General features: G+C 40.2%; 4 protein-coding genes across 4 annotated transcripts; 1 reads left to right on the top strand and 3 right to left on the bottom strand.

Annotated features, from left to right (window-relative positions):
• Window positions 1–797: 797 nt before the first annotated feature.
• On the bottom strand, window positions 798–3,836 carry LOC103984256 (protein transport protein Sec61 subunit beta). Its single transcript, XM_065108286.1, has 2 exons — window positions 3,432–3,836; window positions 798–996 (listed from the first exon to the last, which is right to left on the bottom strand). The coding sequence occupies exon 1, from the start codon at window positions 3,793–3,795 to the stop codon at window positions 3,475–3,477; it is 321 nt and encodes a 106-aa protein (XP_064964358.1). The 5' UTR covers window positions 3,796–3,836; the 3' UTR covers window positions 798–996; window positions 3,432–3,474.
• A 343-nt stretch (window positions 3,837–4,179) lies between these two features.
• Window positions 4,180–6,993, bottom strand: LOC103984254 (MLO-like protein 3). Its single transcript, XM_009401715.3, has 15 exons — window positions 6,772–6,993; window positions 6,625–6,682; window positions 6,391–6,548; window positions 6,205–6,321; window positions 6,062–6,122; window positions 5,802–5,893; window positions 5,644–5,718; window positions 5,467–5,555; window positions 5,337–5,386; window positions 5,220–5,260; window positions 4,972–5,145; window positions 4,862–4,897; window positions 4,707–4,774; window positions 4,560–4,620; window positions 4,180–4,472 (listed from the first exon to the last, which is right to left on the bottom strand). Exons 1-15 carry the CDS (start codon window positions 6,886–6,888, stop codon window positions 4,299–4,301), a joined length of 1,371 nt encoding a protein of 456 aa, XP_009399990.2. The 5' UTR covers window positions 6,889–6,993; the 3' UTR covers window positions 4,180–4,298.
• A 1,868-nt stretch (window positions 6,994–8,861) lies between these two features.
• LOC135612239 (protein CANDIDATE G-PROTEIN COUPLED RECEPTOR 7-like) lies at window positions 8,862–11,436 on the top strand. Its single transcript, XM_065108285.1, has one exon. It carries the CDS (start codon window positions 9,871–9,873, stop codon window positions 11,212–11,214), a length of 1,344 nt encoding a protein of 447 aa, XP_064964357.1. The 5' UTR covers window positions 8,862–9,870; the 3' UTR covers window positions 11,215–11,436.
• Window positions 11,437–15,338: 3,902 nt separating this feature from the next.
• LOC103984252 (protein NETWORKED 2D-like) lies at window positions 15,339–19,695 on the bottom strand. Its single transcript, XM_065108284.1, has 2 exons — window positions 19,356–19,695; window positions 15,339–18,054 (listed from the first exon to the last, which is right to left on the bottom strand). Exons 1-2 carry the CDS (start codon window positions 19,447–19,449, stop codon window positions 15,506–15,508), a joined length of 2,643 nt encoding a protein of 880 aa, XP_064964356.1. The 5' UTR covers window positions 19,450–19,695; the 3' UTR covers window positions 15,339–15,505.
• Between the last annotated feature and the right edge of the window lie 3 nt (window positions 19,696–19,698).

The following is a 19,698-nucleotide window of genomic DNA, read 5'->3' as shown; positions in this document are numbered from 1 at the left end:
AAGAATTCAAAAAATCATCATATGAATTTTTTTATTAATTTCATGGTAAAAAATATAAATATTTTTTTATTAATGATATTATGATGTATATGAGTTAGAACGTTGGAGATCTCATTGTGTGTGTGTATATATATATATATATATATATATATATATATATATACATATGTATATATATATATGTATATATATATACATGTGTATATATATATGTATATATATATACATGTATATATATATATATACATGTATATATATATATACATGTATATATATATACATGTATATATATATATACATGTATATATATATATATACACATGTATTTATATATTACACCAGACATTAGCATGATATTTTTCAATATAAAATTTTTGAATGTGCTGATCAGCTAAAAATATTTTCAGATTATCATAAGATCTTAAAATAAAATCCTGTCATTTCTATCAACTTCAAAATAATAATTCCTATATAAAGGAATGACGTTTATTCTTTAGGTATGCTGTCATAATCAGTGTTCATAGATTGTCAGTCATATTGGAATCTACCATACATTTTGTTGATCTTTAATCTGATAAAGATATGTACTGTATATAATAAATAATAACAATATAGTAAACCATATCATAAAGCTCGAGTACAGCTGAGCTTAAGCAACTCAGTTAAACCAACCACAAGAAGCTAAGCAACAACTAAAGTACTGGTGGACCAAACTGTCTTCTTTTAGATGTGTAATACAAATTGCAAATTGACCATATCATATTGGAATGAGAAAGGAAAAGTCTTATAGACCAGCATGAACCACAACCAACAATGAAACTTGTATTGAGCTGTAAATGCAAGGTTTAATTGGCACAAGTAAACTTCTGAAGGAGACAAACCTTTTGATAACCTTTACAATTCTTCATTGTTGTGGTTGCCTGTGAAGACTGGTTCAAGCAGAGTACACTTCAAACATAATTATACTTGGAAGGAAAGTATACAAAGATGTTGGCTCTGCAGGAAAAAATGGCAATGGTCTCTCAGGAATTAACTTTGAACAACTGGGAGTAGCTGACCTCATGAACATCAGAAACTTGAATTTAAATCAGACTGGAGAAGTCTCTTCAAGCATGTTAAGACAGTAGGATATAAAGATATAAAGCATGAAGTTGTACCACAATATTACTAGTAGCAAATAAATTTTATAAATACATCGCTTAAAGGAAAACAACAAATGATAAAATAACGAAGGTGTGGAACAGATCTTTCAGTCATTTGATGAGAAAAGCAATCCTGCTTCAAGTGAAAAAATTGAAAAACTAAAAATAGCACAGCATTTTAACTATACAAGTACAATCTAGCAAAAGAACCACTTGTATTCCAAACATCCAAAAGGCAGTTCAGCATTGATTTACAACCTTTGCAAGAAGTGAACCCACCGAGCATTATCATGCCAATATCATACACTTTTCGTAGTCTACATCAACTTCTCAGGCAGACAGGTCAAGGTAACTTTGCTCTAGGTATGTTTTGATCAGGGTCTGTCGTACCGAACCGTACCGCTCGGTACGGGTGGTACGTACCGGTCCGATAGGTTGTCGGTACACGGACCGCCTGTTACTGGTCCGAGTGCACTGTAGCACTGTAGCAGTGCTACAGTACTTGGCACACCTGGGTATACCGCTCGGTATACCGTACCATACCAGTACCGAGCCCAAGTCGAAATACCGGTACGGTACGGTATTGCGAACCTTGGTTTTGATATCAAGCACATATCCACAAAATCTAACCTGTTCTAAAACTTTTAATAAATTTTCCTTTCAGATCAACATGACATGATGATCCGTAATAAATCCTAAAGATCTTCTTACAAAAGAAATTCTCGCCTTCTTTTATCATCTAGCAAGAAAACCTCAAGTTAACAAAGATATTTGGGAATTCTCTTTGTGCTTTACTTTGAAGTTTATGCCATAATTGTTCAGCCATTTGAGCTGCACATGCGCACACCACTTTATGCATCATCAGGTTATTTAAGGTACTCGTAATGTCTTGAACAGGATTTGATATTGGAAATCAATTGATCTCAAATCATTTCTGTATCCCTGTATCAAATTTCAAGCAACCAACTTTGCAGTCCTAAGGAGAATATGTAACAGATACATATTCAGAAACACAACTGGCTCTCGTCAAATAGGACAAGAAATTTGGATTGGTTTTCACCAATCCACTAAGTAGCTATTCAACAGCCATTTAAGTTAAACCAAGAATTATGATAAGATATATTAGAGAAATCTTTGAAACCAGAAACTAACCTAGCTTTCCAATTTCTTTGGCTACTCTCCAATGTTATCTACTTTACATAAACACCATCCTCATGTTCAATCATTACATAGTATGTTTTTTTAATTTTCCAACTTTCCTTAGAAGAGAACTGAATCTTTGCTGTAGTAGCTCTATCTAAAAATCACAAGATTAAAGACAAAAGGATTACTTACTTGATGCCATTCTCTTTTCTTTTGGTCGGTATTCGATACAACTTTGTTTCTCTTATTTAATCTAACACATAGCCTCCAGAATATAGATATTTGGAACAAGTCACCACATAAAACCCAATCGAAAGTCCCTTACCTTAATCAGCATGCCACATTAATAGGACTGAGTTGGCATCAAACGAGCAAGCATGAAGGCCTCTTAAATTCCAAGGGTCACCTATCGAAGAAGATACTCATCTACCAATGTATAAAGAGTACCTAAAGGTTATCACCAATGAATCTTTCCTATCTCTACACTTCTTAATTGCCAATTGCTTCTACCCCTTTCCATTCTAAAGAAGATCATTGAGCTTCTTGTTCTTGAGGCATTAAGGAGCTGACAAGAAAAATGGAGACTGTAGCTATAATCATTAATCAAACCATCCACAGCTTCAGGAAAGTCTCTTTATAAATTAGCTTCACAACTCCACAACAAACAATTCGACCAAGAACCACAACACTTTTTCTTGGTGTCACACGAATGAGACTGTACTGAATCTATCGAACTAGGTGCAATGGACAATCAAAGTAAACAGCCAGAGTGCTAAGATTCAACTGACATGGAGAGTACTAAGAGAATTGGATTTGCTTCTTGGTTATAAGCCTTAATCAGATCCAAACATGATGTAGATAGAGCATTACGTTAATTGTTTCATTAAGCATAGGACTAAATCAGTTCCCTTCTCAAGAATACTCCTACTGGATGAACAAAATCTGAAGCAACAAACGAAGAGGTATATGTTAACAGATCATTGCAGAACTTTGCATACACCTGCAAGAAGAGAAACCTGTTCTCAAGTACGCTTCATCCATGCGCTAAGATCAGAACAGCAAGAAGTAAAAGCACCCAAAAGACAGAACAAGAGGGACGATTCAGCAAAGAGAATCAAAGCAAGCAACCAAAGTGTACGGAATCACAGCTGCGAATGCCCATGGATCGGGAGGCGGCGGAAGTGTCGGATCAAGCCCCGCCGGCCCGGTGGCGGTAGAGCTTGCCGAAGACGTGGAGCGCGGTGACGAAGCCGATGAAGCAGAGGCTCATCACAAGCACCACCGTAGGCGTCATCTTGAGCCCTGGCGCGTCGTCGGTGTAGAACCGAAGCATGTTGGCCCCCCCACCGGGGCCGCCGCCAGCGAAGCCGCCACCCCCTCCGCCCCCGCCCAGCCGCCGGCGCCTCATCCCCGCCGCAGCTGCCGGCGTTCCACGTGGCACCGCCCCGGCCGGCCGCGCCCCGCCCCCCGCCGAGGCCGCCGTCTGCGACTGCGAGCTCCCCCTGGCCATCTCCGATCGGTGGATCGATATTGACCGAAAGGCTTGCGAGAATTAAAGTGGAGACAAAATTTGGGCTACAGAAGAACTTATTTATTTAGAAGCATTATTCTTTCTACCTACTCCGTTGCCCTCGTGAGTACCCTCGTAATAATTGGCACACTACAAGCTTTCTTCGTGGGATCCACAGTCAAAGCCTGAGAGGTGGGTACAAAACAGGCGAATATGTTGTATTTGTCTGTACATGTGAGGTTCCTTTGCACCCGCCAAACGATACCCAAAAACGTACCCTAATATATGGAGAGGATCATTTAGGGTTCATTCACGGGTATAAAAACATCTTTAATTACACCTAAAAAATTGATGGTAATCTATCGAGAGTTGAGAGCTGGAAACTTCAAGATCGAAAGTTTGATTAATTTAATTGATATATATTTTAATATATCATCAATAATATTCTTTGCTTGAATCTCGTCTTCTTTCGCCCAAAAAATCATACAATAAGTCTGATCAATTTATGTTGATGATGTAATCTGCGTTGATATTTCCTGCTGCTGACGTGAAACAGTAGATGGAGGACGCCTGTGAGGATGTTGCTTCTTCCTCCTCACCCTCACGTCCTCGTGCCATCTTCTCAGCACCGTCTTCGTCCGCTCCCCAAACATGGATCTCTTGAACTCCGAACCCATCTGCAGTGAGAACCACCACAACTCAACTTCTGAGAGAGACGAACATGGCTGACCGGTGGGGGTTTAATCCATGCACGGGTGAGTTACCTGTGTGACGAGCGCGTACATGGGAAGAGTGATGTAGCTACAGAGGAACTGTACCACCACCCTGAGACATGGAACAGAGTGAGCGGAGGTGAGTAGTTCTCGTGGAGGAGGAAGCACACAAGTGCGATCCATGTGGTGATCACTTACGCTAATGCCACTCTTGCGATGGTTATCCCAAAGTTCTCGTGGTAGCAGGACTTCAGGCCGAATTCATACTGCAAAAGAGAAGAACATTCATCAAGTTTCGTTCATGGAATTGGTGAATCATATCCAACAGGTAGCAGGAACCAAAGGTTGCACACCCAGATCCAGATGAAGAACGTGAGCTCAAATGCATTCTGCAAGAAGAGAAGATGTCAGACCGTGCCGAACATACTGTCACTTTTTTGTTGGATTAGTATGGATGTGATACCTGAAAGAAAGCCAAATGGAGGAGGAAAAGGATCAATCTGGGGTTTCCAAACCAGAAAAAATCGTCGTTGGGTTGCACCGGCGGTGCTCCGGTGATGACTATATTTTCCCTGTCCAGTTTCACAGCCATTCTTGCAACAATCACATGAAGCTTAGTCCCCACAGCCAGTACTGTCTGTGAGAGAAAAGGCCAATCAGACATTATTGACAGTGGAAGAGTGCCAAGAGATCTTGTCGAGTTGTACTTACGATCAAGGGTGCAAATGACAGCCAGAAGTAGGAATACCACCCTACAATTGTTGGAACAAGTGAGGGAAATATGCATTGGATGTGATGAGGATAAGATTTCGGTCATATGAATCTTACCATGGATATCAACAAGCATGAAGATGACCACAAGAAACCACAAGGGAGGGCTGTTTCAGATACATGAGCAGACTAAGATCAAACATACATGACAAAGAAAACGGGGCAGATGAAACCAAGATCAGCTAACCTGATTGTAAGCACGGTTTTGAACTCGTCCTCCAAAGATCGATTGGTGTACTCATGGAAATTGAACGTGGTGTGCCTGGAGAAATGAGCCTGAGAGTGCTTACAGAAGTCAGTCCCCAAGAAACTCATCTGCATGCAGGGAACTGAAACCAAGTAGCGATGCTGCGTGCAGCCTTACCGTTATGAAGCCATGGCGAAGGGTGAGATAGTCAACTCTGTTCACGGAATCATAGAATTGTCTGAAAAAGCACTTCTGCTTGTTCGAGGTTCCAAATCAATTAGACACAGAGCTTGATGCGGATAAGCCATTGGAGAAGAGTGGTAGATGACGCTTACAATCCACAGATACATGGAGGATGATGATGTAGCTACACTGATATGCCTTTTTGCGAATGTGGTCTCTCTCGTCAACCTAAACCTGTTAGGGTCTGAACGATGACTTGCATTTCAGATATCTGATACAGTTCACCGTAAAAGTTGCAGAAGAACTAAGCATATGCTTCACAGATTATATTGATTTGGCCTTGTGGTTTAAAGATGTGAAGAAGAAGAAGAAGAAGAAGAGGGCTCCTTTCAGAACAAAAAGGGCTACCCACCATTTGCAACGTGGTACTCAGTTGTCTGTGTCTCCTTCTCCCATGCCTTCCATCGCCTCATCTGCCAGCAGCAAGAAGATCGAAATCCGAAAACCGAAAGCACTGAAGAATCACATAAAGATGTGAGCAGTTCAAGATCTTACTTTGGCTCTTCCCAGAATCATGGTGGTCACGCTGCAGAGCACATGGACGACTGCCAACACGAAGATGAATGTATGGAGCTGATGAATCCCTTGTTGACTCACCAGCGAAATCATCCCCTACAATCCAATAACAAATCGTCATCATCTCTAGTAATACACATGAGAATAAACATAGATCCAGCTTACTCTGTCAACACAATAACCAGCAGCAGAAGAGATGGATTTGGGTTGCAATCTGCGGCACGGTAGCATGTAGTCTGCTGCCTTAACCGGCACGCAGATATGTGAAATCGGCCTTTGCACAACAGCCAGAACCAGAGAGAGGAATCCAAGAATCATCAGCTCTGCATGAACAAAACAGAGATCTCAGGTACCATCCCTAAGCGAACCTGAAACATCACAGCTTCTTCTTCGGCTCACCCTCTTTTAGCTTGTCGATAGCATCGGACAGTGCAATCTTCTGACGACTCCTGAACCACTGCAGAACATTTCGTGATGGAGTTAAAGATTACTGGATCCATCACAAGTTTCTTTCACATAGCAGCATCGAGCGAACACCAGACTTACATTTCCGGCAAAACTGATCGACTGTGCTAAGATGTAGGAGACAGCGATGGCGAAGAAGAAGATAATTGCTGCAGCCCAGGTTGGAGTGTCCTGAAGAGACGGCTCCATGCTCTCCATCGAAGAACAGCAGCTGAAGAATGAAGAGAAAGGGCGGGTGGGAATCGATATAAAGACATCAGAAGGTTACTACTGCTTGTGTGACAGCTGAACTGCTGCAGGTCCTTCTTGTTGAACTGGTCCAAGCTACTATTCTCATACTTCCGAGTATAAGGTTCGACAGCATGCCAAAGAACAAAGATTCACTGTCTGCTGCTACTGCTGTACATCAAAGAAAAGTCTCGACTGACATGACCTAATTAAGAACTGATATTGAAAGGACTTTTCGCATCCGCCAGTTAAATGATCAATTATTAGCAGTCGGCTGCAGATCACAGATGTCAAGTTCAAAGATCTCAGAACAACGTGCCTGCCAAGGCAGGACTGAACATGTTTGGTTGGATCATCAATCAAACGCTAAGTTCTTCCCGTCAGTAAACGCTCTGACAAGAGAGGAAAAGTTGGGACTAATCTGGGTCAGGAAAGGATGCTGAACTCTGCAGCGTATGGGGGAGCTCTTACTTAAGGCAAGCTGAAGGCTTCGTTGGAAGAGTATCACAAGTGTGATGGAACACTGAACTCCCAAACATCACTGTCTGAGTCAAAGAAAGATTGGAAATTTCTTGGACTGGTCCCTTCTTTTCTCATCCACGCATTAGAATGAACACACAATGGTCAACAATGCAAATGGAATCTTGAACCTGTGGACAAAGGATAAAGACTAGTATAACTTGCTCTGTGGATCACTGGTCTTGTTTGGTAGGGGATTGATTTGATCATAAAAATAACTCAAATATAGATTTATAAGATTACCTTTTTTAGATAGAATGAAAATGAGCATTAGTTTGAACATCAAAACATCATATTAATATTAAGCAAAGCAGATGTGTCGGTCATCGGTGCGATCCCATAAGCTCATAAGGAATTGTGAGGAATTATCCGTGATGGGCATATCCTTTTCATGAGCTTAAAAAAAAACATCTAAAAATAAAATAGACCTGACGGATTTATAAGTCATTAGTTTTCATACTCAACAAATGTTAAACTAAATGATCTTATCGAGGATTCTTAGAATTCATTTGGGAGGTGCCATATAAATTTGACTTTGCACCAAACTTGGAATATAATTGAGAGGTGTCACATGAATTTGGCTTTGCACCAAACTTCAGCTTAGAAACTTCCAACCAAAAGAAAAGTGATAGGTCTTAGTATTAACAATCAAGGTTGGTCAGTCAATGTTACATAAGTGATAGGTCTTGCTCAAGCCCATTACCAAGTTTAAGCCTACTAAGCCCAAGCCCATTACCAACCTTGACTTGTCTTGTTTTCCTTGTTTCCCCATCAGATGACTATTCAATTTATTTCACTGCAAGTTACATCCATGTCTTAATCATTATAATGTCAGTGGATGAGACATGATTTAATTTTATGTTTTTAATATTCTCTATCATGTGAATTAGAATTCCTCAGGGATTCTTTTCAATGTATGACTCAATAAAATTTGAACTCAAGATCTTTCACTCTGATAATACAAAATGCTTAATAGCTGGTGGACAGCATACTCCTTCTGTGCCAGCCAAGCTGACTGCAAGGTGACAAATATATTGTAGCTGACAAATTAGTCATATGAACCGATTACCAAGCAAGACAGACTTGTTTGAACACCTTAAGATTCTCCAGACAAAGCCTGTATTCTGAGGAAGCCTCGTCGGCCCCAACTTACATGATTCCAAAACAGTGTGTCAGACGATGAGCAAGAGAAGCAAGCACAAGTGCATGCATCTGCAAACCGAAGCAGCAAAAACACGTGGCCTTCTTGTTCGATGTTATCTCCACCCAACGCCTTTCACCATGCACCACACATCGATGAGCAGGCATTGGAAGCTTGGTATCTCTCCGCAGCCATGTCTTTGTCTGACTTTGATGACTGCTGATATCAGGGATTTGATGTCATCTGGGTGTCATGCCATGCCAAAATAATTGGTGAGGATGACTGCTTCTTGGCTTCAGCGTTATATATGTATGTTTGCCAGCGCCGAAGGACATGAGAAACTGAGTTGCTGCTGCTGCTGCTGCTGCTGCTGCTGCAAGTGGTTGTGTGGAGGGCTGTGGCATCTCTTGCCTTCCATGGAGCGCCCAAAGGGTTTCCTCCGCAGGAGAGATGATGCCGCTACCGTCGGAAAGCTTCTTGGCTCAGTTACTGGGAAGTTTGGGCAGGCAGCGGTATCATCTACTGCGCAGGAAACATGGCTCTCAGCATGGAAGAAGAAGCTGCCTTTGGTGAGTAAACCGTCTCTTTTCTTTCTATGTTTTCGGCAAGCCTTGGATGTTAGATCATGCAATCTATATTTACACAAGCCAAGTTTTTTGTTCCACTCATTGGATATCAATTCCACAGCAATTCAAGTTTTTTTAGTATATTTAGATAGGATAATGAATTAAATATTATATATATATATATATATATATATTCATCTTTTATTACTTACCTTAACATCTAATTCTTAAAAGAAGAAATTAGATTTCTATTTGTAGTCTTATTTTGGCTTCGAGTGAATCCAAGCCGAATTATACCAAGATTTTATTCTTTTCCTATTTATATTATGACTCAATAACTCATTGAAACCATTAATAACATAATCAATAATAGGAGGATCATTGAACCCTATCCAAAGGATCCCAATGGATCCTGACCGTCAATCTTGTCAATGTAACACCTACGCATGAAACAAGTGGCGCTTTGAGATTGGATGTTCTTCTCCGGGACCAGTAGAAAACTCGATCTGAACAGGTGCATGGCATCTCATCATCACGAATCTGAATGAAAGACGAACGTGGATCCCTTGTGCGGATCGGACGCGCCGGCTGTCCTAATCTGTTTCCGCGGAACAACAGACCGGTAAATCGACACGTCGACTCCCGTCCTCCCTCAACTCCGCCTATATACTTCCTCCACCACCATCGTCACCGCCGTCGCCGGCCAAAGATCCAGTTTGTATCGCCATGGAAGGATCTCTCCGTCTTCTTCTCCTCCTCGTCATTCTCGATTCCCTGATGACTCCTTCCATGGCGGAGATCAAGAATCTGGAGATCTCCGACGACTCCCGTCAGGTCATCCTGTTCGAGAATTTCGGATTTAACCACCGTGGAACCGTCACAATTGCTCTATCCGGCGTGTCCATCTCCTCCTCCGCCGTCGCCCCTGCCATCGACCCCTCTCTCCTCGGCTTCTTCCTCGTCTCCGATGAGAGCCTGATCCAGGCCGCCTACGACTCACAGCAGAACCCTAACCCTAGCTCGTACCCAGATTGCGTCCTCAGGAGCCCGTACGTCCACCTCCTGTTCACCTTCGAGAATCTCTCCCCGCCGCCTCCCGGCGGCGCCTTCAACAACTCCTTCGCCGTCTCCCATCCGGACGAGTACAGCCTCTACTTCGCCAATTGCGGTCCCGGCGCCGCTGCCGTCACCATGTCGGTCCGCACCGAGACGTACAACACCCGCCCCGACGGCTCCCGCGATTACCTCTCCGTCGGCAAGTCCCCTGTGCCGTCGCTCTACACCTTCTTCGCAGTCGCGTACGCCGTCTTCCTGGGCGCGTGGATCTATCTCACCCTGTTCCAGAACCGGATCTCATCCCACGGGATCCACTACCTGATGGCCGGGCTGCTGCTCAGCAAGGCCCTCTACCTCGTCTTCGCCGCCGAGGACCAGCACTACATCCGGCAGACCGGCACCCCGCACGGCTGGGACATCCCCTTCTACCTCTTCCAGTTCCTGAAAGGCGTCCTCTTGTTCACCGTGATCGTCCTCATCGGCACCGGCTGGTCCTTCCTCAAGCCCTTCCTCCAGGAGCGCGAGAAGAAGGTGCTGATGATCGTGATCCCACTCCAGATAATCGCCAACATCGCCTCCGTGGTGATCGGCGAGACCGGACCCTTCATCAAGGATTGGGTCACCTGGAACCAGGTGTTCCTCCTCATCGACATCATCTGTTGCTGCACCGTCCTGTTCCCCATCATCTGGTCCATCAGATCTCTGCGTGAGACGTCAAAGACCGACGGAAAGGCCGCAAGGAACCTCATGAAGCTCACACTTTTCCGGCAATTCTACATCATTGTGATCGGATATTTGTACTTCACGAGGATCGTCGTCTATGCATCGGGGACAATCACATCTTACAAGTACCGCTGGGTGAGCGTGGCAGCTGAGGAAACCGTGAGCCTTTTGTTCTACATGTTCATGTTCTATATGTTTCGCCCGGTGGAGAGGAACCAGTACTTTATGCTTGATGAAGAAGAGGAAGAAGCTGCAGAATTGGCGCTCCGTGAGGAAGAGTTCGAGCTTTGATTGACAGTAGGAAGGAGAAACACTTGTGTGGGAACTTCCTGGTGTGATCTTCACACTGATTTCATCGAGTATTCTTGCTATAGGATAAAAGAAGGTTATGAGGTATTGTACTCTAATTTGCGTCGATTGATGCTTTCATTGTTTCATTGATGCTTTCCTTTCCTTTGTCTTCATCAGTCACTGAGCTTAAATATAAACATTCTTTTCTGTTCATGGCTAAAAGTTGTCTTTAAAAAGTTTATAGTATGCATTGCATGGACAAGGTATGAATAATTAGATGGACTTGTGTTCTCATATGAATCATCATTCTTAATAGAAACTCTGTTGGAGGAAAAATTCGAGTTAGCTCTTCTTTTTTCTGGTACTCTGTATGGCTAGTGCTTGGCTACCTAAACCATGTTCCTCGGATTTAGAATACACCGCAAAATGTGCTAAGCACTTATGTTCCCTTCTCTGAAAACATGATAGAATTTACAACCCAAAAAACATGTAGATAGTTGCAAAATGCTCCTAAAACAGTTAAGGAGTTTCCAAGGTTCCTTGTTGAGGAGCTTAACAATCATCTCAGCATCTGATTCCACCTCCAGGTGAGTCACACACCCTCATTCAATGCAGCTCCCACCCAAATTTAATGGCGCACTTCCGCCTTCCAGCAGTCAGTGTCCGGCAAAAAGGAGCAGCCAGCCAGCAAACACTTTCCGTCACTGGATCTCATCAAGAATCCCGCCCCTTGTGCATTATCCTGCAGATTAGATCTCTGCAAATCACTGGATTAGTGTATAGAGATTTGACGCTGCAAATCGCTTGAACAGGTTCAAGTTATTAATTTAGATCTCTGTTTTACTGGATCCATGTTGGTGTAAAAGGTTATGCTTTGATGCTTTCGAAGAAAAGAGGTTGATACGAATCGCAGAAGCTGCAGTCTCTTGCCAAACTCACTCGTTTATGTAGGTTTTCTGATTCGTCGATTGGATTAATTTGATGAGAAAATTGGTTTGTGCATTGTGGATGATCTGGCTTTGAAAAAAGTACTGCTTGGAGATTATGGTAGTGATGGATGGTACAAACTTTGCTTTGATTTATGCCATCTATGTTACAGCAAAAATAGATCTGCTTTTGAGAAGTACTGGTTGGAGATTGTGGTAGTAAAGAATGGTAAAAGTTTTGCATAGATTCATGACTTGTGTGTTACTGCAACAGGCAGCAAATTGTGCCTTTTTTTGATTGATTAATGAGAAACAATTCAAGCTTCATATTCTTTCTTTCCCAATCATTAATATCTTTTGTATTGAAATATTTGCATTTTTATTGTTGTTTCATTGTCATAATGTCATTGGTGTCATCCACCATCTTCATAGGGTTTCTCGGTTAGATTTTGACAGTGCCGATCTCTCATGCCTGTACTCACACATTGCATCTAGGAAGCGGTTCAGATTGGTACACTGTCCTACTTCAAGTGCTTAATTAAATCTCCTTGGCAGCAAAACTGCAACAAAGATGGTTTATTTCACTCAAAAGTAATCCGTGTTTACTGCTGTATCATTCTCTCTTTCTTGATCTTTTAAACCATGTCTCTCTGTTTGGTTAGTTCTTGAATTAATAGCTTGATTCGCTCCGGTGTTGCTATGAGTTGGTTTGTGTTTAGGCAAATCATTCTGAATTTGTTCAACAAATTCACAACCATGGTTTTCAGCATTAACACATTATAGCATATTCACTGCTAGCCCTGTTATTCATGTTCCTCATCTGCTTCCACAACTTGTATTCAAATTCTTGATATGCCAATGCCTAGTAGAACGACATGCATGATCTATAATTTCAGAAACTTGGAGAGTGCAAACACTCGAATATGTTTTGCACAATTTCATTTTTGTGGTTGATTTCTGGTGCTGTGGTACTTATTCTGGCAGAATGGAAAATGAAGCACTATGTTTTTGTTTTACTCTGGTTTATTTGTGAGCTTAAGTTTACAGAACACTTGCAATCATTCAGTTTGATGCCTCTTGAATCATCAATCTTATTTACATTCCATTGTCCTTTCCTTTTCTTGTTTTCCATTCATTTGATCTCACATGGAGATAACAGTTAGTATGTTCTTCGTGCAATCTAAGAAAGTGTTGAAGATGCATCACATCAGGTTGCATGCTTTGGTTGTATGCCTATATTTCCATGGAAGGTTGGCAGGGGATGATGAACTTTGCTGATGTCCTGATTTAAACAACTCCTTTTTATGATAGTAAAATCTAAGGATTGAAATTTCATACAATATCAGAGTTTCGAGGTTTGTTCGATACGGTACGGTACGGTACTATATATCGAGTGATACGTCAGGGCGTACCGAGTGGTACACCTAATTTAACCGTAAAATCCTTCGAAAATATCTAAAAAAAAAAGTTAGGATATGATTTTTAAGTTAAAAATAAATGTTGAAATATCTACAGAAAAATTATTTGAATTATTATATTATTTTGTTACAATATAAACTTTAAATATTTGACCTATTAATTTTATTATCGATCGATAACGATCGATTTCAACCGTTACTGAGCAATAATGGTCGATTTGCACTGCTATTGATCGGTAACGATTGATCTCGACCATTATCGAGCAATAACGATTGAATTATCGAGCTGTGTCTAGTAGTAATGATCAAAATTTCGATTGTTACCGCCCGATATCATCTCGTATCATCTGATACAGATCAATGTTAAGCGTTTCACCTGGTAGCGAGCGATCTACATACCAATATACTATCAAACCAGTACGTATCGTCCATGTCGAGCGGTAATATTTGAAACTATAAATCTTGGTAAAATTTATTACCATAAAAATCTGTGTTATAATATTTTTTACCTAAATAACGTTGATGAAATAAAGCAATAAGTTGAGGAATATTACAAACTAAATGAAATAGGTTGGGATTAATTTCCTTTTTATTTGGACTTAAATTGATGCCAAAGAAAGTAAATTGAATCCAAATTATATGAATTAAGGATCATTTCCATGTTAATCGCACGACCAATTGGTAAAATGATCATTTCCTTGACCAATGTTGCTTAATAATCTTTTGAATAATTTTTTGAATGAGATCGAGTTTCCTAATTTTTCAAATTCCTTATAATTTATGACTCATATACCCCAACGAAAATTTTCTAATTAAATTGGGCTCTACTGGAGTTTCGTCTGATGAATATCTCAATTACTTATGAAATAAGCTTAAATTTATCAATATGTCCCTGGTTTTTGAAGTCTTTGACCATATTTTTTGGATTGGGAAAATTTCTCAAAACTTTTGATACACATTCGAATCATCTTGAATTTTTATTTGTTTTGATTTATTCTAATTTTTAACTTAGCCTCTTCCAACGCTAGTCTACTTCATAGGCACTAAATGTCTTATATATATATATTTATACATATGTATATATATATATATATATGTATAAATATATATATGTATATATATATGTATGTATTATATATGTATGTATTATATATGTATATGTATATATATGTATATATATATATATGTATATATATATACATGTATATATATACATACATGTATATATATACATACATGTATATATATACATACATATATATATATACATACATATACATACATATATATATATACATACATATATATATATACATACATATATATACACATACATATATATACACATACATATATATACACATACATATATATACACATACATATATATACACATACATATACATATACATACATATACATATACATACATATATATATATATATATATATATATATATATATATATATATATATATATATATATATATATATATATATAAACATGGAACACATTCAAGTTCCAGAAAATTCATTGAAAAAACCTGTGTAATCATTCCAACATAGAAATCTTATTTGGGAGTAATATCACTCAGAAACATAGGAACCATGAAATAACAAAAGTAGTATCTAAGTGTGATCCAAAGTTGTGATATCACTAACAATATGGTTTTGATACCAAGACTACAGATGAACATTCTACCTTTACCACTGAAAGGAAACAATGTGTTAGCTCACAAGATGGCAGAAGTTCCAATACAACAATAAGAGGAGACAACCATGAGGGGAAATTTTCCTTCTAGTGAAACCAGACCTAAATCACTGCACTGCTTATGCGGTGCTGGATTTATGCATACAAGTCAAGATATCGACTTACAAGGTGACAGAAACTTATGTTACAAATTCCAGCAGAACAATAAGACTGAGAAAACCCAAAGGGGAGATTTTTCATCTAGGAAAAGTGTATCTTAAGTCACTGTACTGCTTCTGCAGTGCTGGATTCATGCACGAAAACATTGAAGGCTTCTTCGGCTTTGTACCAAACAAGAAAGCTCTCAGCGGAATAGTTTTGGTGATTAGTTGCCTAAATTGGTTGTGTTGCTGGTGGTTTCTTGATCCAGACAACTTAAAGTTCTCATTAAGTTTTGACAAAGTCCTGCCGACTTCCATCTGAAGCCCCCTCACATGATCCAAACCGGCTTGCAGTTCCTTTGCAACCTTGTTATTTTCTAGTTGCATGCTGAACACCTCTCCCTGGAACTTAGCAGCCTGGTAAGGAGTGAGATGCATCTCTTCACTCTCGCTTTCCTTTAAAACTCTTGATATCTCGTCTTGTATGCTGCAAAGAGATGAAAATCTGCACTTGAGTTCTCCATTTAACAGTGCATTCTTTTCCAACCAAACCTGGAGCTCGGTGTTCAATTCTCTTAAGCTCTTGCAAACTAGAAGTGATTCCTGGTTTACGGCCTCCTCAGCAGGAGCCATAACAGCGGCATTGCCTTCTTGGTTTTTCTCAATATCAGATTTGAGGTTCTTAAACGTAGTTTGAAATTTTTGAATTTGATGGTATGATGTGCTGAACCGTAACCAGAAATCCAAGTTCTCCTCTAGCAGGGTATCAATGTCTGCTCTAAATTTGTCTTCAAGCAATGAAGAACTTTGTACCTCATTGATGTCTCCTTCATGAAAGCTCCCAGTTTCTATTTCATGAAATTCTACTTTCGTGTTGGCTAGATATCCAGCAACTTGGTATCCAGACATCTCCATGTCTTTTGGTGCATTTACACTTAAACAAGTCTGAAAGGAATTTAGTATCTCTTTGAGAAGTTGAATCTCTTCATCTTTGATGGCATTGGCATTTTTCAGTTCATTTACTTCTGCCATTGTCTCTAAGTGATATTCTTGGGTTTGTTTCTCAATTTCTGAAAGCCTATTTTTGGTATCCTTGTAATTGTGAAGAATGGATGTGTACTCAGTCAGCAAGACATTTTGGCTGCCTTCTAATCCATTTAGCAATAAATTTTGCAAGTCTGGAATGTCATCTGTCTCTTCAAGTTGTGTTTGCACTTCACCAACATGAACATTGTCTGTATCCTCTTGCAACTTGTCTGACTCGTTTGTAATTTGCCCATGAGCCTCAATTCCGGCAAGTTTTTCCTCTGTATTCTGGATCCTAACATAGTCAACTTCCTTGCTTTCCTTGTTGGAAACCAGAGTTTCTACCTCCTGGGACAATGCATGCTCTTGATGTTTAGGTGACTGCAATTTCTCAGAAATATTGTTAAGACTGTGGCAGGCATCTAAAAATTGTGTTTGAAGGGCATCGTCATCAATATTTAGACAATTCTCAAGATGTTGAATTCTTTGCAATGCATCTTCTGCTTCTTTAAAAGTCTCAGTAAAGGTATTGGAGTCGCCAGTTAGGATCACCTTGTCCTCCTCCATGCATTGTAGGTGCCTATTAAGCTCAGCTGTCTCTGATCTCAATCTCTCTATCTGACCATTCTGTGATGAAACTATATGTTCTAAGCTAATGACCTTGTCGACAAGTTCATCAATCTTTTCTGCCAGTTCCATGACTGATGTTTCAGAGCTCATCTCAAATTGTTCCTTCACTTTCAGGCACACTGACTGTAATTCCATCCTTTCCTCTTTCAGAACACTATCTTCTGTGTTTACGGAGGTGGAGTTCTGCTCCATGTTCTGATCAGAGGTCTCTGTTGTCTCAATCTCTGATTCACCAGACTCACCCTTGAGAGACTTCAGCTTCTGTTTAGCATCTTTAATTTTTTCTGACTCAATTCTTGCCTCTTTGGACGTAACTTTCCGTTGTTCTTGTATGTTAACTAAGCTATCCTCACAAGACTTAATGGCTGATGCTACCATCATTGCACGAGCTTCGCCATCTTCAGCGATTGCACTTGCGCTGAAAGAATTCTGCAAGCAGCAAAATTCCTCATGCATCTCAGTAATTTGCTTCTCAATGTCTAGATACCGGGCTAAGGTGCTCCTGTAAGAGCTCTTGGTGAATTCCTTCTCAGTCTGGAGCACTAAAATTTCCTTTTGAAGCCTGTCTATCTCTTCCTGTGCCTTCTCTTTGCTGATTTGAGTACTTAACTTCCTGTGATGTTGCTTCTTCGGTGTGGGGCGATCTTTCTTTGTTTTCTGTCTGAAGATGAACTGTGGGACTTCTGTTGGCTTACGGAATTTACTGAGATCTATCGAAGTGATTGCCTTTGGAGAGCCACCATCCTCATCATCTTGCATTTCAAAGTCGACCTGATCAGGAAAAGCAATTGCTATGGCCTGGTTGGCCTTTTGCAGTTCTCCTGTTATTCGATCGTACCTATGAGCCAATGCTTTATAAGCTTTATGCATGTCTTCAACAAAGTTACCCAGCTCTGGTCTTCTCTGGAAATACAACTCTGCCTTCTTTGTAAAGGAATCGGCATCCTGTTCTATGAGCTTCATCATGGATTTCACCTTATCCTCCATCTCTACAAAACATGATTCACACTATCCTCAGATCATTATGAGAAGAAAACAAAAACTGTGTTTCCATGTCAAATGCAAACTACTTACAGTCTATTGATGCAAAATCTCAAATGCTACGTTGTATCATCATTTTGCAATGAGGGAAAAAAAAGGGGGGGAATGGAGAGAAAAGACCCACATAACACTTAAATAGGACCAAAATAAGGGTGAAGCATTGATAATTAGGTATAAAAAACTTATTTTTTTAGCATTTTATATAAACTGTAAAGGTTTGGCTTCATTTCCAGGAAAAGAAAAATACTGTAATTTGTTGCTTAGATATAAGAACTTGCATGTTAAATAACATGGAAGGAGAAGCTAATATTTATTTTGACTGTTGGAAGGCTGAAAGTGAAGAGAGCTACCAGGATAAACATCCCTTGAGAAGGGAAAACAACGAAACCAATCGGTGCATGTTCGGTTACCAGCATCACCTTACAAGATATATAATGGCATCCATACACATAATATAAGCAAGAAAGAATTAATGAACAATGTAGATGTCTCCAACTAGTTGGGAACAAAAGTTGGGACTGTAAAATATGAAACATCCAATGATTCATACAAATAAAATCCCTCGTTTAGCAGATACTCACAAATATTGCTTGATGAAGCCCCAAATTTGAGAAGGCATCATGATTCTAGGATTCAATTTAACTAAATCACACATTTCTAATAAGAGGGAAGATTTTGCAACAACAACATCAAGGTTGCACCTTTGTAATAGGAGAGATCAAGATTCGGATCACAAAAATAATCTCTCTATATTTGGTGGTAAGACCATATTTAGTGGTAAGCCTAGGCATGTTAACCTTATGATCCTTATCATGGCTGCATTGGCGTCGGCATCCTACACAGGTACGTCCACACATCTCTAATGCAAACTTGAGGAAACAATCACATTAGATAAGAACAAAAACTACAAATAAAGAAACAATCGCATTAAATAAGAACATCAACTTCTAAATTTGTTCATGGAGCCCTAAATTTGTTTCTTTTCTTCGCCTTAAGAAAGAACACATGATGATGTTGGGACACAGCTTGAATTTTTAAACGAATCTAAAATTGTTGATGAAGCCCCAAATTTGTTTCTTTTCTTCCCCTTAAGAAAGAATCTAATGCTAAAAATGAAAATTTGGAACAAAATTAGGGATTATGATCGAGCCAACACCACATTGCAGCTTGAGCAAGCAATCGCATCCAACAAGAAGTAAGAACCACAACAACAACAATATCTTAAGCGAGATTTCTAATAAAGACTGACCGTGGAGGTCCTCGTCGAGCCACTTCGACTGCTTGGTCCTGATATGGCTGGCCCACCACCAGGAGTACACGTTGCTCGTGGCCCTCTGCAGCATCCTCGCCCCTCCTCCGCCTCTTCTCCCTCCGGAGAGCTTCCAATCTTGCGACGGGTGAGAACGCTGGGAAACGGATGAGAAGAGGAGGAAGGGATGAGAGTGACGGAGTGGAGGAGGAAGCAATGGTGGGTTATAAGAGGAGGCATCGGGTGTTCGAGGTTGGGATCCATCTCCGGAAAGCAGGGAGAAACATGTGGGAGGAGCGCTCGAGTAGGAGGAAGACGAACGATATTTTAGTTGGGATATTAT

The sequence above is a fragment of the Musa acuminata genome, chromosome BXJ2-5, assembly GCF_036884655.1.
Source record: "Musa acuminata AAA Group cultivar baxijiao chromosome BXJ2-5, Cavendish_Baxijiao_AAA, whole genome shotgun sequence".
NCBI classification, from domain to species: Eukaryota; Viridiplantae; Streptophyta; class Magnoliopsida; order Zingiberales; family Musaceae; genus Musa; species Musa acuminata.
This window is presented reverse-complemented; position numbering and strand designations above follow the sequence as displayed.

Bases quoted from the DNA above. Each gene is read 5' to 3' on its own strand.
- LOC103984256 (XM_065108286.1), bottom strand. From the start codon at position 3,795: ATGGCCAGGGGGAGCTCGCAGTCGCAGACGGCGGCCTCGGCGGGGGGC.
- LOC103984254 (XM_009401715.3), bottom strand. From the start codon at position 6,888: ATGGAGAGCATGGAGCCGTCTCTTCAGGACACTCCAACCTGGGCTGCA. The intron at 6,322-6,390 runs GTAAGCTGGATC...ATTGGATTGTAG, and splicing joins CTGGTTATTGTGTTGACAGA to GGGATGATTTCGCTGGTGAG. The intron at 6,123-6,204 runs GTAAGATCTTGA...TGCTGCTGGCAG, and splicing joins TGATTCTGGGAAGAGCCAAA to ATGAGGCGATGGAAGGCATG.
- LOC135612239 (XM_065108285.1), top strand. From the start codon at position 9,871: ATGGAAGGATCTCTCCGTCTTCTTCTCCTCCTCGTCATTCTCGATTCC.
- LOC103984252 (XM_065108284.1), bottom strand. From the start codon at position 19,449: ATGCTGCAGAGGGCCACGAGCAACGTGTACTCCTGGTGGTGGGCCAGC. The intron at 18,055-19,355 runs GTCAGTCTTTAT...CATGTTTTGTAG, and splicing joins GCTCGACGAGGACCTCCACG to AGATGGAGGATAAGGTGAAA.